This window comes from Pyxicephalus adspersus, chromosome 10 (genome assembly GCF_032062135.1).
Source record: "Pyxicephalus adspersus chromosome 10, UCB_Pads_2.0, whole genome shotgun sequence".
In the NCBI taxonomy this organism is placed as follows: domain Eukaryota; kingdom Metazoa; phylum Chordata; class Amphibia; order Anura; family Pyxicephalidae; genus Pyxicephalus; species Pyxicephalus adspersus.
In genome coordinates this window covers 51661488-51676946 of record NC_092867.1, presented here as the reverse complement: position 1 = coordinate 51676946, position 15459 = coordinate 51661488, and the positions used below count along the sequence as shown (strand labels likewise).

The following is a 15459-nucleotide window of genomic DNA, read 5'->3' as shown; positions in this document are numbered from 1 at the left end:
TAGTAATAATGGATTATTTGTTTGGATTGTAAAAAACAGCTCTGCCTTATATTTTAGACTCTCAGTAGAATCATGCAGAGTATAGTGCAAAGTTAATACATGGCTGCTCTTATTGGGGCAAAGAAGGAGGGGGATCCATAGTTAGGCTTTACACCATGTGTATTCCTTGAAAGCTATTGATTTAGAACAAAATGCAGCAGAATATTCTTCTCTCCAGTCAAGCAGGGAAGTTCTTTCCCTGTGATTCAAAGTACTTTAAAGTATGTTTGCAATGGGACTTCACTGCAGTTAAAATTACCTTCAGTGCAGTTACAATTATGCTCAACCACATACATTTCCTTTTCCTACCGAGCAGGGATGGGGGTAATCCCCTGTCAGGGGTAATTGCTTTCTTTCCTAAATAAACATTAGAAAATCTCTCCAAAGTGAACATAATTTTATTCCCTGCAACAAGTGTTCTTATTGGTGTTCTTTAGAAGAGTTTACTTCACCTATTGCTCTAATTTAAACCTAAATTGAAGGATTTTCTTTCAATTTCTGTCTTGACATTATTGACCAGGGCAAAAAAGGGAGTGAATGTTCCATTGGGGACAAAGACAGCAATAAACTTTGATAAAAGTTTTAACCATTCTCTGCTTCTATTTAAATCCCCAAAAATGTGCCCTGATGCTTTTTTTCCACTGGGCAAAAATGAGCATTTAACTTTTAGCTTTAGGCTCTCTAGATGGGGTTTTTTTTTTCAGCTGAAGCCGACAATTTCACCTGCTGACGTATATTATACCTGACTAAAAGAAACAATTTTTTTTCAGAACATATTATACATATGTAAACTACACTTCTAGTGTTTCTGACAGGTGATATATTTTTATAGCAAATGATTTGTAATAGTATTTTTATGGGTAAATCTATTTTTATTTGTATTTCTAAAGGTAAATTCCAACAGTACAGACATAACAAAGCACAATATGAAAACAGTGCAATTGTACATCCAGTAAAAACCACGGTATGAAACACATATAATATAAAACAATAATAATACGGGGGGGGGGTTGGGGAGCTGGGGATGGGAAAAGTAATAACATTTTTATTCTTGTTTCTTTTTTAAAGCCTTGATGAACAGAGATTTTTTTGACTACATGTTGGGTTGTTGCCTACGTATGAGCAAATACAACTATTGAATATTTTTGATGAGATCTGCTTCTTGGTCTAACACTCTCTTGAGATTTTCTATATGTGTTCTGCACCATGAACTTTCAGGCTAGAAGAGGCCTTGTTTTAGGTTTGGGAATAGCCAAACAAGAGCCAATACTGCTTTATAAGGACCTTCGTGTCTCTGCTGGGAAAGAAAACGTTTTCTCTTTACGAACAAAGTGAACCACATTACGGGTTATGGCTATTTGCCTTTCTATAGATTACCTGCAGAATAAGGGTTCAAATGATACAATCTCAACCAGAATGCCATTGTACCCTAGGACAGCGGTTGCCAACCTTTCGGACCTCATGGACAACTAAATTCATAATTTTAAATCGGACCATTAATATGATAGATAAGTACGTTTGAAAAATAATGAACTTCCTAATGGTGCCTGACAAGGACTGTGGAGGCTCTGAATCATTGATCAGCTCACAGTTAAGTGAGGTAAAACTATTGTTACTATTATCTATTAGTTGGATTATCTTTGGTATTACTAAAGAAATGCAAAATATTAGTTTGTTTTTTCTCACTCATTATAGGTTTATTTCATTTAAATCTAAGACCAAACAAGAAATGATAGTTATCAAAGACAAACTATTTGATGTCATTAAAAATAACAGTCAAAGAAAATACACAGGTAAGGTCATTCTTACCTAAAAGAGCATTTGAGAAATAAACCAATAAAATAAAACAATTGAATGAGAATCAGCATTCGTGGAGCGGGTGTCATGGATAATGGGGGAGGAAAACAGAAGGATAAATACAAGGGACTAGGCCTTCCAAGGCTAGGGAGAAGGAAACAGTCACACCTTACGGACAACCTAACCTAGCCCTGACTCCTGTCAGTATGAATATACCCTGAGGGTGGGAATATTCATACACTGGAACCTAGGCCCTAGTTGCCCTGAATTGCCCTAGGAATAGTGACTGGGCTTGAGACTACTGGTTCCTTCCCTGATGAAAGAACCAGTGTCTCCCTGAGGCCTAGTAACAACAATAGAACAACAAAACACCAAAAGCAGTTCAACTTATCTTAAATAGCAAATGGAGGAGCAGCAACCCTGAAGAGGACAACACACCAGCTCTTCCAAATCCCAGAAGTGAATATCAAATGCATAGCATGAAGTGTGAGGCCAGACTAAATGGAGGAGCAGTAATCACCACCAGCTGCAGCTGATACAAGGGGTGTGGTCATTACAAACAACAACACAGAAACAAGTAAAAACAAAGAGACAGTCAGATAACCTCACGTGCAGCGTGTCTCACAGATCTTTTAACCTCAGTTACGGAAGGGACCGTGAGAGTACCCCCCCTTCTACAGGTGGCCTCCGGACACCTAGCACCGACCTTATCCGGATTAGCCCTGTGGAAAGCTTTCACTAGGTGACTAGCATTAACGTCAGTTGCTAGAACCCACATTCTTTCCCCCAGACCGTAACCCTTCCAGTGAACAAGATACTGGAGGGATCTGCGGAGAATTCGGGAGTCCAGTATTCTGGCGATCTGAAATTCTAGATTACCGTCCACCATGACAAGATGAGCAGGAGGCAAGGAGGACGGTTCCGCAGGTTCGACATATCTCTTCAACAGAGATTTGTGGAACACATTATGAATCTTTAAGCCTGTGGAAGTTCGAGACGAAAGGCAACCGGGTTAATAATGGCAGAGGTCTTATATGGACCAATAAACCTTGGACCCAACTTCCAAGAAGGTACTTTCAACCTAATGTTTCCTGTGGACAGCCACACAGAATCACCCACTCTTAGGTCAGGACCACATCTCTTGTCAGCCATACTTGTTGCCCATTTTTTAAATTATTTTGAATTTTCCGCCAAATAGATGACAAAGAAGAGGAAAATTTTTCCTCTTCAGGAATGCCTGAAGTCTCAGTACCAGAAAATGTGCCAAATTGCGGATGGAACCCATATGCCTCAAAAAACAGCGACTTATCAGGGGACTCCTGCCTACGGTTATTGATGGCAAACTCTGCCAAAGACAAAAATGACGACCACTCCTCCTGATTCTCTGAGACAAAACACCTGAAATAAGTCTCCAGATTCTGGTTAGTGCGTTCAGTCTGTCCGTTCAACTTAGGATGAAAGGCTGAAGAGAAGGACAATTGTACCCCCAGACGAGTGCAGAACGCCTTTCAGAATCTGGAAACAAACAGACTGAGTGCCCCTATCAGACACCACGTCCGAGGGAATACTGTGTAGCTTCACGATGTTATCGACAAACACTTGTGCGAGGGTTTTAGCATTAGGTAGCCCTGACAATGCAATAAAGTGTGACAAGAACTTCACGCTGACACATTGCCCTCAACACATTTATGCAACCCCGGCCAATAGAATCTATGAGAGATGAGATCGACTGTGGATCTTTTCCCAGGGTGTCCTGTAGGGACTGTACAGTGGTGTTTCTCGAATACCTTGTGTGGTAATTCGTAAGGAACAAACAACTTCCCCGAAGGACAAGAATCCAGTGCATCTCCCTGGGCCTCCAATACCTCCGCCTGAAGATTGGGATAAAGGGTGGATATTACTACCCCTTCTGACAATATCGGACCAGGATCTTCCAAATAACCCCCCCCCAGAAAAGCGACAAAGCGTCTGCCTTGACGTTCTTAACCCCAGGGCGATAGGTGACAATGAAACTGAACCTGGTAAAAAACAATGACCATCTGGCCTGTCTTGGGTTCAGACGTTTAGCCGACTCCAAATACGCCAGATTTTTGTGATCGGTAATTACCGTAATAGGATGAATCGCTCCTTCCAACCAATGACGCCATTCCTCAAAAGCCAACTTATTGGCCAGCAACTCTCAATTACCTACGTCATAATTTTTCTCTACATTGAAAAGTTTTTTAGAGAAGAAAGCACATGGGTGCCATTTACTAGGTGAAAGACCCTGCGATTAGACTGCTCCTACCCCTACTTCAGATCCGTCGACTTCCACAATAAATGGTTGTGACACATCTGGTTGCACCAGTATAGGAGCAGAAGCAAAACACTCCTTAACAGCTGAAAAGGAGGCCCCCACCTTATATGATAGTACGTCCTGGGATTGAGGAACCTTAGATCTCTCTCTCAGGCGTCTATCCATACGTACAGCTAGGGACGTAGCGGCTTCCAATGACCCAGGATATTCATGAAACGCCAAGGCGTCCTTCAGGCTCTCAGATAGCCCTTGACAGAATTGACTACGGAGAGCTTGATCATTCCATTCAGTATCCCTAGCCCACCTCCTAAATTCAGAGCAATAGGTCTCCGCAGAACGCTTTCCCTGCTGTAAGCCACGCAACTTGGTCTCGGCCAGGGAGATCCGATCTGGGTCATCATAGATAAGACCTAGTGCTCTGAAAAAATCATCTACCGACAGGAGGGACTGAGATCCGGTCGGCAACGAAAAAGCCCAAGACTGAGTGTCACCTTAAAGCAATGAAATGATTATACCCACTCTTTGACTCTCATCTCCAGAAGAGTGTGGACGTAGTTTAAAATATAGTTAGCATGACTCCCCGAACCGAATAAAATTGTCACTTCCCCCCGGAAAATCTGTCCGGGAGCGCCACCTTGGGTTCAGGCCAGGCCTGATTCCTGCTGTCAAAACCAGCTGCCTGTGGTCTCTGTATGTGTGAGACGGTAATACGGAGGTCAGCTACCTCCAAAGAGAGCCCCTGCAGTTGTGCAACCAGTGCAGAGATAGTATCCATAGTTGTACTGACACAAACAAAAAATAGCAGTTTTGGGCGGTTAATAATGTCACGGATAATGGGGATTAAGGGATTCTTTGGGGTAAAAAGTTTGAGAAAGGACACAAAAAGGATAAACATTTAATGCAGGTGAACACCAATAACAACGGATTCCCAGGGCACTGGTACATTTCTTAATAGACAAGAGAGAAGTGTTTTTTTTTTTCTTTTTTCAGCCACACTTTTCAGAATTGACAAGAAACATGTGGGAAGAACCCTAAAATTACACCTTCTGGACTAAAGTAAAAAAAAAAAAAAATTCAAATGAATTATTTAGTATACACCAGATAGAAGGAAAATATTTTTTTTAGGCTAGGCATAATAAAATAAGAAAGGACATAATAAAAAACCTTCACATATTTTCTTTAAAAAATACATGTGAAATATTTCTCAAGTTTTTGACTCTGTAGTTTAGCCAAAAGTTCCCCTTATATTAGGAATACCTGAAGTTGTAGCCTTGTGACACATTGTTTTTTTCTGATACACTATCCAGTCTAGTAAAACTGTAATGAGGAATACAAAGATCCCAGGACTTGTCCAGGTCACACATCCAGCCGATTTTAATACTCAGCACTCCCCCCTGCAAAAATATATCATAAGACATTATTAAACAATGCTTTTATTGAAGTTGTTTTAGACCTGACTATACAAGTGTGCCAAAAAAATACTTTGATTGTAATATACATGGGTATCAATAAAGTACCACACATATGTACTAAATACAATTAAAAAGGTGCAGTTGAAATCATTTTAAACTATTATCTGATTGTATATTTGTAGTAACATGTCAAACCAGAAAATGATAAATGAATGAATTAGTTAGGAAATGTGTCCTTTTATTCTGGTTGTAAAGTTTCACTATAACACATATAAATGTCTAGGAACAATATCCAATCAAAAATGAATGCACATATGGGATGAAATTGGTTAAGATCAAAATGTTTATGGAACCCTGCACAAGCAAAAATGTGTTTTTAACGCTAAACAATGACCACCATTGTTAGGGGCCTCAAACTTGAACATCAGCATAAGGGATTGATTCTTGATTCTACTTGGTCCTGTTGTCCTCCAACAAGTCTCTTCCCAATCTCACCCTTTTTTTTGTTTTTTCATGTAAAGGACATTTCTGTTCCTAGCTGCATCTTAAAGTTCAGCTAAGGGTCTCCTCTTGAAATATCAGCCCAGACCCTATCTTTTAGGATGCCTGTAGACAGATAAACTCTTGATGGATTCCCTAAATTTTTTTTGAAACATACTAACATACATCCAAATCAGACCTCCAGCTTCCAGTTTTGTCCTCACCATAGCGCCTGTCATTAAATTAGTACATATCTGCACCAAATAGGTTGTAGAGTGCCTCATTACATTGTTTTTAATTGCAGTGACTGGTTTACTGTAATAATTGGTTCGGAAAAAACAAAAGGACAACTACAACAGAATTTTTTTTAATTAGTCCTAATTCTACCACAGCTTACCATTAACTGATTTTTCTGAACATACCTTATCAGCCAATGTAGTGAAGTTTTGACCAGCATATTTCACAATGTCTCCTAATTTGAAGATTGGACAAAAAGCATTCTTTTCTGGATGGTAGAGACATTTCAGGCTGCTTGGCAGGTTCCCCCTTTGGGATTAAAAAAAAGCATGTTAAAAAGATATAATCAGAAATAAAATTAAAAAAACCCTCCCCTTCCAGGGGGTATCCAGAGCCTCCTGAGATGCATACATCACATATCCCAGGAGGCTTCGGGCTGCTCCTCCGATATCAGGCATGCAAATAAGAGGTTTTCCTCTAATGTTAAAAAAAAAAAAGTGCTAATACGCAGAAAAAGTGCCAATGCCGACATTTTCAGGAAGGTGAATTACATAAGACATAGAAGGAGGAACCCGGAAGAAGATAGCGGTGCCCGGTGTCCATCCTGTGCCGGAACGAAAAAGGAAAACCATCCTATGGACTATGATTGTGAAGGTATCGACTGCTTTCCACCTTTAAAGATAAGTGCTAATTTTTTTTTACTGATAGCTCTCCTTTAAGAAGAAGAAATACTGTTTTTCTCACTGTGCAGTCCTGAATTCTACTCCTTTGTGGCTTTCAGCAGGCAACCTGTAGTGGTATCTGCATGGGGTGCTGGGTCCAGCTCTGCACTCTGCATGGGGCCCTATATGTGTGTAGATGCAAAGAGACTCCTGTGGTCATTTTCCCTGTCTTTGGCAAGCTGACAATGGGGACATGTCAATGGGGACAGTTGTTATACTGAGCATCTGTCTTAGCCCCATGAGTGGGCAATATTGCTCACTCACTCAGACCTATACGTTGTAAAGTTTCCTTGAACTGCATACCATAATTACTATCTTATACCACCCTGATTGTGGGCATCTTTGAAAACTTACACCTATTATCCAATTTGCTATATGTTTCACAAGCATTAAAAAGGAGGAAACCCAGCATATGGTGATGTCCATGAGTTCAAGACTACAGGCTGTCATTGCCAGCAAAGGGTTTTCAACCAAGTATTAGAAATGAACATTTTATTTTCAGCTTTTTAATTTGTCCAATTACTTTTGAGCCCCTGAAATAAAGTGATTGCGTAAAAAAAAGGTTTTAGTTCCTCACATTTTTATGCAATCTTTTTGTTCAACCCACTGAATTAAAGCTGAAAGTCTGCAGGTCAAGTGCATCTGAATTGTTTCATTTAAAATTAATTCTGGTAATGTACAGAACCAAAATTAAGAAAAAGTTGTCTCTGTCCAAATATTTATGGACCTAACTGTATAAATGATTTGCCAACGCAATGTAATGAGATTCAGGTGGCCAGAGGTGCTTGTCTCCTTACATAGGTTTGTAGTATGAGCTATTCCCATCCTTTTGTTTGCTGGAACTAAAATTGTTGCTGTTATGAGGTCCACAAACTTCTGGTTTCACTCCTGCATCCTTTTACTTTAGCCATATGTGGCTCAAGAAACATTTTAGTAGAATCTAGACTAAAGTTTTTAAGGTGTTTTTTTCATGTTATCAGCAATGTAATGATGCAGAACAATTATTCTGCACTTGGCCTTGTTTGTGTGTTCTACAACAAGTGGAGTTCCACAACAAGTCTGGAGAAAATAGACTGTCATCAGTGAACCTGGGTGATCCAGCAAACCTGGAAGGGTTTTTTAACCTCCTGGGCAGTAGTCACACTCGGGGTAGAAAAAAAGATGCTGGGAGCTGTCCCCCGAGTCACACTTGGGGTAGGTAAACCTATGGAAACAATAGTAAAAAAGCGCTTGCCTGATCCCCCAGCATCCAGCGTCGTCCTTCGTGTATTCTCTCTTCCTCCGGCCGGCTTCCTCTGCACCCGATGAGTCACCAGCAGGGCAGGAAATTCAAATTCATTTGTATTGCATTCAATACAAAATAACTGTATTGAATGCAATACGATGGATTATATGGAGTATATTTTTATTTATTTATTTAATTTATTGTTTTGACATGATTTTGTGTTTCCAACTATATTATACTCATACTATTATATTATACTGTAAAAAATAATTTCATGAAAAACAATGTATCGCTTTCAGACATATAAAACCGGACAAAAATGACAAAAATGAACCACCCAGGAGGTTAAAAGTAATTTGCTATTTGTTAGAAAATGTTTTTAATCCTGGACCAGACCCATGATCCAGGTTTGCTAAAATGATGAAAGTGGAACTTCTAAAGCCTTGCAAAGCTTTAATAAATCAGGCCCAATATCTGAAAAGTTTGTATTACCCCTATGAACACTGGCTGACAAGCTTGCCATGAGGTACAGATGACCTTATTTGTGATCAAATTAGGCTATATAAAATATGGCAAATAGCAATGAGGGAAACCAACAATTTCATTTAAGGAAAAGTTTCACAAAAATGGCATATTTTCATAAAAAATGTGAAAGTTTAGGCAAAATGCACAGGGTCAATGCATTACAAAACTGTTGCAATTTATCTTTTCTTAGGGTTGCATTATGGTTTTAATTACAAAGGACAGGACAAAAGGACAGAGAATCTTTTTTCAACAGTTTTTCATTTTCTTTAAAAAAAAATTAAAGAGATTTTTTCTATGGTCATTGTTTTTACATATGAGTCAGTACATTAAACTGTACGATAGCTGTCATTTAAATTTACAAACATTGTGATTAGCAAACTTGTGACTGATGTTCGAATATGTGCACTGAGAAGCTACTAAGAGAAATGAGCCTTAGACTGTAAACTCTTTTGAGCAGGGTTCATTCCTCCTATGTCATTGCTTGTATCTATCTGTTTTTTTGCAACCCCTATTTAACAATTCTGTTGTATGTTCTTACCCCCATCTGGAGCAAGAATCAGAATTAGAAAGGAATTCCCAATCTTTGACTTATTGGCCCTGATTTATTAAAGTTCTCCAAGGCTGGAGAGAATACACTTTCATCAGTGAAGCTGGGTGATCCAGCACATCTGAAATGGATCTGGTCCAGGATTGAAAAAATTTTCTAAAAAATAGCTTGACGTTTAGGAAATCCATTACAGTTTTGCTGGATTACCCAGCTTCACTGGTGAAAGTGTATCCTCTCCAGCCTTGGAGAACTTTATTAAATCAGGGCCATTGAGAGAGGCTTGAATTCTTTTTGGTTGCTGGGAGTAGCTGTACATGCTCAGTATGCTTTGCAGTGATACCTGGAAACACTTCATTGTTTATAAGTCCAGTCCCTCGATGCATTTTCACTGTATGGTGAAATACGTTAACCTTTTTTGTAAAATTGGATTTTGTAAAATAAATAATTTTTGCAAATGTTTGCAAAATTTGCCCACTTTTTCTAATGACAAAATTTCTCCACCCTGGTAAAAAAAGCCTATTGAATACGTCACTATTAGGACGATCATGTCTGAGGTTGGAAGGCTTTAAATGCTAGAACATAACATTATTCAAATACAAATGAAGATACTTATTTTTACCCGAAAATACAGGAAACTGCTTTGACTCAGGTAAAAACCTGTGTAACAAAAAATGTGTAACAAACTTTAATAATGTTTATTACAGCAAGAACTTGTTACACTTTATATCTAGCTGTGCCAAGGTCTAGTTTATACCACCAGGTTATCTGCATGACCCCTAATGCAAGCAATACTTACTTCTCAAAATCAAAAAGGGGGAATCGCACACTGTTCTTGACAAAGATTGTGAAGTTTTCAGCTTCCATTAAAAGAGGCCTTAAGTATAAAAGATAGAGAAAGCAACTTATCAATGCAGTAGTAAACAGAACTGTTTTTTTGAAAGTGTATCTTTCTTATATTAAATTTACCTTATTCAAAAATTGGGTTCATTTTTTTAGGTAAAGAAAACCTGCCATAAGAGAAATATGGAAGCTGACATTGCTTTTGTTGTTTGTGGCTTTTGGCTTCATTGACCAGGAATGGAAAGCATCAAGCATTTTTAGAAGGTGAAAACAGTAATGGTAGCCTCTGGTATTGGCATAACACTGCAGTTATTTATCCCAACAATTGTTTATTTCCGTAATGTGTAAATCATATGACTATACATACCACAACTATCCCACTCCTTATTTTTGTTCCTATAGTCAGGTATGACTTATTTCCTTGAACTTATATCCTTGGTGGTTAATTTATCAAGTGAAATCATAAGTTGGAAGGTGCGTGTATTCGCGATCCCACATCCTACCCAGCCGACCTATTTAACAGCGCATTTAAAGCCGCAGAAAATATGCTGGCATATTTTTCCAACATTTATGAACTCAAATATTATAGCACTTCTAGGAATGGAGATCCAGCAGCTTGACCCTGGTGAGCTTGCATTAAAATGTATTTTTTGGCAAGCAAATCATTCCTTCAAATGGCACATATCTTCCAGTTATCCCTAAATAATAATGTATCATGTGTGCAAACATTTAAAAATTATATATTAGCTTAGAAACAAGCATATTTTTAAATTACCTAATATTTTCAGGTTCGGCAAATATTAAACGATTTGAGCTGTTTATATAGGCGAATACCTAAACGCTTACGATGCCTGACCTGAACATGGACCTGATGATAAATCTCTGACTACTCTGGCAAGCGAGTCCTCACTTTTGCCAGCGGGATAGATCATCCATACATGTTTTTAGATAGATAGATAGATAGATGTCTTTTTTTGTATATATATATATATATATATATTACCACCACCGGTAAATGTTTGTTCTGCATAAATATTTTCTAGCACAGTTTTCCACCATTGATGGGTCCAAATTGCATAGTTTTTGTAAGTATCTTTTGAATCCAATATTTCTTGGGCTATTTTTTAAATATTTTGGCTTTATATGGAAGTGTGGGTTTGGTGTTGGGTTCGTTTGGTGTTTTTTTTTTTTTTAATTTTATTTTGTAACTTAAATTTAGTGGTGTCTGTGTGATCTCTATTTTATTCTGACCTTTTTTTAAATTTTGGTTATCTTAAAGTTGTTTTAATCATTTTTAGTTGTGTTTTTTGATGTGATCTCCTTTACAATCTCCCAGGATCTTTAACCTTGGGTGATCCAACAGATCTACAATTTAACAAGTAAAAGGCCCAAAACATCTTAGTTGTCCTAATAAAAACGCAGGTCTTTAATGCGCATCGTTGCATGCCAATACGAAACCGCTATGTGCGCGTACATGCTTAGAAGTGTGTTCTATCAGTTGATGAACAACCACACTATTTGCTGATGCACATCATCTTTGGGTACGTTTTTTATTTTATGTGTATATTGTTTGTTTTTCTGCATGTGCATTCATGCATGTACATACATGGATATATGTATGTATGCATGTATATGTAAGTATATATTATTATACATGGGAAATCATAGAAAGAAATAGGCAAATAGGGGTTTTTTGCATTATGACTAACCTGTATTTACTTTAAACAAGATTGCCTATTTCTTGATAGAAATATTATTGATTTCTAATGTTGTGGGGTTGGCTCAATTAAAGATAATTAAAGGAAAGAGTGTAGCCTTCTTTTCCTCTTGGTTTTCCCACTGTTCAGACATATACATGCACATATCTAGATTTGGTCAAGCATTGCGTTGATTTACATTGTTGCATTGTTGATTTACAACATTCTAATAATTTATTCTTATCATCCCTTTGCTAGGAACCTCTGGCAAACCTCTGGAATGTTGTATGACAGACTACTGTACATTCGTGGGTGATATTGCTTCTGGTTAAAAGAGGAATCCATACTTATGTGCTTCCACTACCAAGCTGATATGATGAAGTTGTCAAGGAATAATGTATCATCAGCTGTTAATTTTACTATTGTAACAGACACAGACATCATTTGATCTATAGAGTTGCTGTTCTGATTTATTCAGAAAAGATTGTGTTATTTATACAAAGTAAAGTAGGTGGAACAGAAAAGTAATTAAAGGTTTGAAGTGACAAGTGACTATTGAGGAAGTAGTATATTGCTAACCCCCAGAAAAGTCAGTTCTAATAAGTAAATATTACGGTTGCCTGAAATCATATAGTTAATCAATTGGAACAGAGGAAAAAGACAGGTTTTCTGGTAATATTTGATTCAAAACAAATATATTTAATTTCAAAATTTGCCCTAGGCTTAACATAGATTTACTATGCTAATACCCTGGCTAGATACAGTAAATCCTCAGTAGATATATAATATATTCAACGGTATCACATAATGTAAGGCTACCAAAGATTAAATCTGAAACTTTGGAAAGAATACATACTTCACTTGATAACCAAGAGTCTGTTGGATTATTTGTAAGACGTTAGATAGGATGAAAGATGAAAAACAGGGTGTACTAGAACAGACTTATCATGTGCAAAACAGTAGGATCTAAGTATAAAGAATAAGAATATTAGTGTAAATCCTTCAACCAAATAATCTATTATTTTAAGACTAGTATATAAGGTGGGCTTTCCTCTTAGTTGACTGCAGCTCTTAAATTCATAAAACTAGTGTATATCCTAGTTTTTAAAGGATTCCTAATGGTAGTTTAAATCCTCTTGACGTGTTTGAGAATGCCAAATGTATTCGAGGGAGACCTGCTGATATACCTCGGTCTTAAAATGTTTAGATGTGAGAACATGAAACATGGATAGTTCAGATAAAAAACTTTTGTAGCAGAAAATATTTCAAACGATTTCTAAGATGCACACCTACTTCTGTTATTTATATTTCTGTCTGGTTTCATACAGATGATCCCCCAAAAGGGTTCAATGGGTATTTGAAAGTAGTTTTAAAGAATAGTTTATCACTTTTTAAAATATTATCTAAGTTTGCATGATTAGGATATATTCAACAGTTTAACCTTCCAAATTTGATACAGGTATGGTGTGATATACCATAATTATAGAATCTTGCTACTTTATTCCTCATTGATTATTATCCAAATTCGTTATTGTACAATAATAAACGGATCAAAGGTTAGGAAACATACCGGAATATGAAAATAGAGCAGGATATTATTCTCAGGTGGAGTTAGAATTATAAACTGTAAAAAAAGATTAAACACTTTAATTCATAGGTTATTGCCCAGAACTGATAATGTATGATTCTATTTTAACAGGACTATAACAAGATATCTTCTTGGGAAACAAGGTACTTACTTGTATATCTTGGTGGATAGTGGAAAAGAGCAGGAGGTCAGCAGCTGGCCAAAAAGACTGGTCTTGCCGGCATCCTGCTCTTAAATGTGTTAATTGTGAGTGGTGAGGCGCTTGTGCAGGAGAAAAATGCGCAGTCAATCCTATGAGGACGATCGATAGAAGGGCTTCCGCCCTTACTCTGATCCCTGAGATTATCATGCATAATGCACATACGGATAGCCATACATGGGAAGATACTAAAAAGTCCGTAAATTTCTGACATATATTATCCTGTGTGTTCGTGTAGCGCTCCCATCCCTCGTAAAATGGACTGGAAAGAGGAGGTTGACCTTAAAAAACTCTCACCTTAAAAAACACGACAGAACTTCTCAAATTCACATCCTATTTATCCATCCTCTCCAAATTCTTTACTAGTAACATATGATGTAGAGGCACTATATTGCAGTATACCTCACCAAAAAGGAATTTAAATTATTCATAAACACCTACAAAACCACTGCCCTCACAATACAGCATTTAATGATTTCATTGTATCTCTACTTGAATATATCCTCACTAGAAATATTTTCACATTAAAAAATAAACACTATTTTCAAGTTCAAGGGGTTGTGTAAGGATCTAGGGTCAGGCTCAGAGTCCAGTAGCTGAAACAGCGTGCAGACTCAGGTAGAAGCAGTCCAGGATCTATTCACAAGCAGCGGTAGCAGAGATGGAGCAAACACAAACTTAGTCAAAGCACAAGCCAAAGTCAGTAGCCAATGATGTCAGTTAGAGACGGAGAGCAAGGAAGAGTCGTCGTTTAATCAGCAGCCGAGGGTCGGTACACAGGTAGCAGTTCGGAGAGCGCAATTTAACAATAGCAGTAAGAGCAAGATAATGGCAAAGCACAATAACCTGGCAAACAGGAAGTTCAGAGACATGAGTTATATAGGACGTTCATGGGAGGGGCAAGGAGTTTAAGGTTCAGCAAGAAACTAGGTATCAAGGTATCTTTGTCCAAGGGATCCAACAGGGTGAAAAAGGCAGAACCTCAAGTGGCGCAGTAGCAGTAGCTGTAGCCAGACACCAAAGCATCCCTGGGTTCGGGTCCTGACAGGTTGCAATGGGCACAAAGTGCACCACATCTTATGCAAACATATACTTGGGTGATTGGGAGGAAAATCTTTTTTAACAATCAAGAACTTCAGGTATATCATCAATATATTCTTGTATGGAAAAGGTATATTGATTACATCATTTTGGTCTGGACAGATCCAGAATCCTTCCAAACCAAGTTTCATCAGGAATTGAAAACCAACCTCTACAATCTAAAGTTTACTATGGAGTACAACAAACAGGTTGTACCCTTTTTAAACACATTTATATTAGAACCACAGAAACAAGGACAATCAGCACTACGCTGTTTAGAAAACAAACCACAGGTAACACAATTCTACATGCAGACAGTGAATATCCCACCTCGCTTAAACAGAGCATCCCCTTTAGCCAATATCTTAGGCTGAGGAGGACTTTCACAGATGAGATGGATTTTAAAGTGGAAGCCAGAGCCCTCAAAGAAAGGCTACTTCAGAAAGGTTACAGCAAAAATCTCCTTAAAAAACTTACATAAAGCTAAAGTTCCAAATCGACAAAACATATTCTTTTAAAACAAACAACCAGAGGTTGGACCCATAAAATTTATTAAAACATTTACAGTTCAATGATTCGTTGATATTTTTTACCAAATCACATGTAAATGTGGTTGTTACTACTTAGGCAAGACCAAAAGGGCTTTCAGGAAAATAATCTATGAACATATCTATACCATAGAAACAGGTAAAATATTAACACCCATTAGTTACCATGTAAGTACCCGACACAATTTTGATAGCGGATCAATTTCATTTTCAGCATTAGAAAAGGT

General features: G+C 37.7%; 1 protein-coding gene across 1 annotated transcript in view; it reads right to left on the bottom strand.

Annotated features, from left to right (window-relative positions):
• Window positions 1-15459, bottom strand: part of P2RX3 (purinergic receptor P2X 3) — a 95569-nt gene that overhangs the window by 25598 nt on the left and 54512 nt on the right. Inside the window, exons 6-8 of the mRNA XM_072424368.1 lie at window positions 10077-10154; window positions 6447-6570; window positions 5390-5526 (exon numbers count right to left, since the gene is read on the bottom strand). Coding sequence (XP_072280469.1) covers window positions 5390-5526; window positions 6447-6570; window positions 10077-10154 — 339 coding nt within the window. The remainder of the gene's footprint in view (window positions 1-5389; window positions 5527-6446; window positions 6571-10076; window positions 10155-15459) is intronic.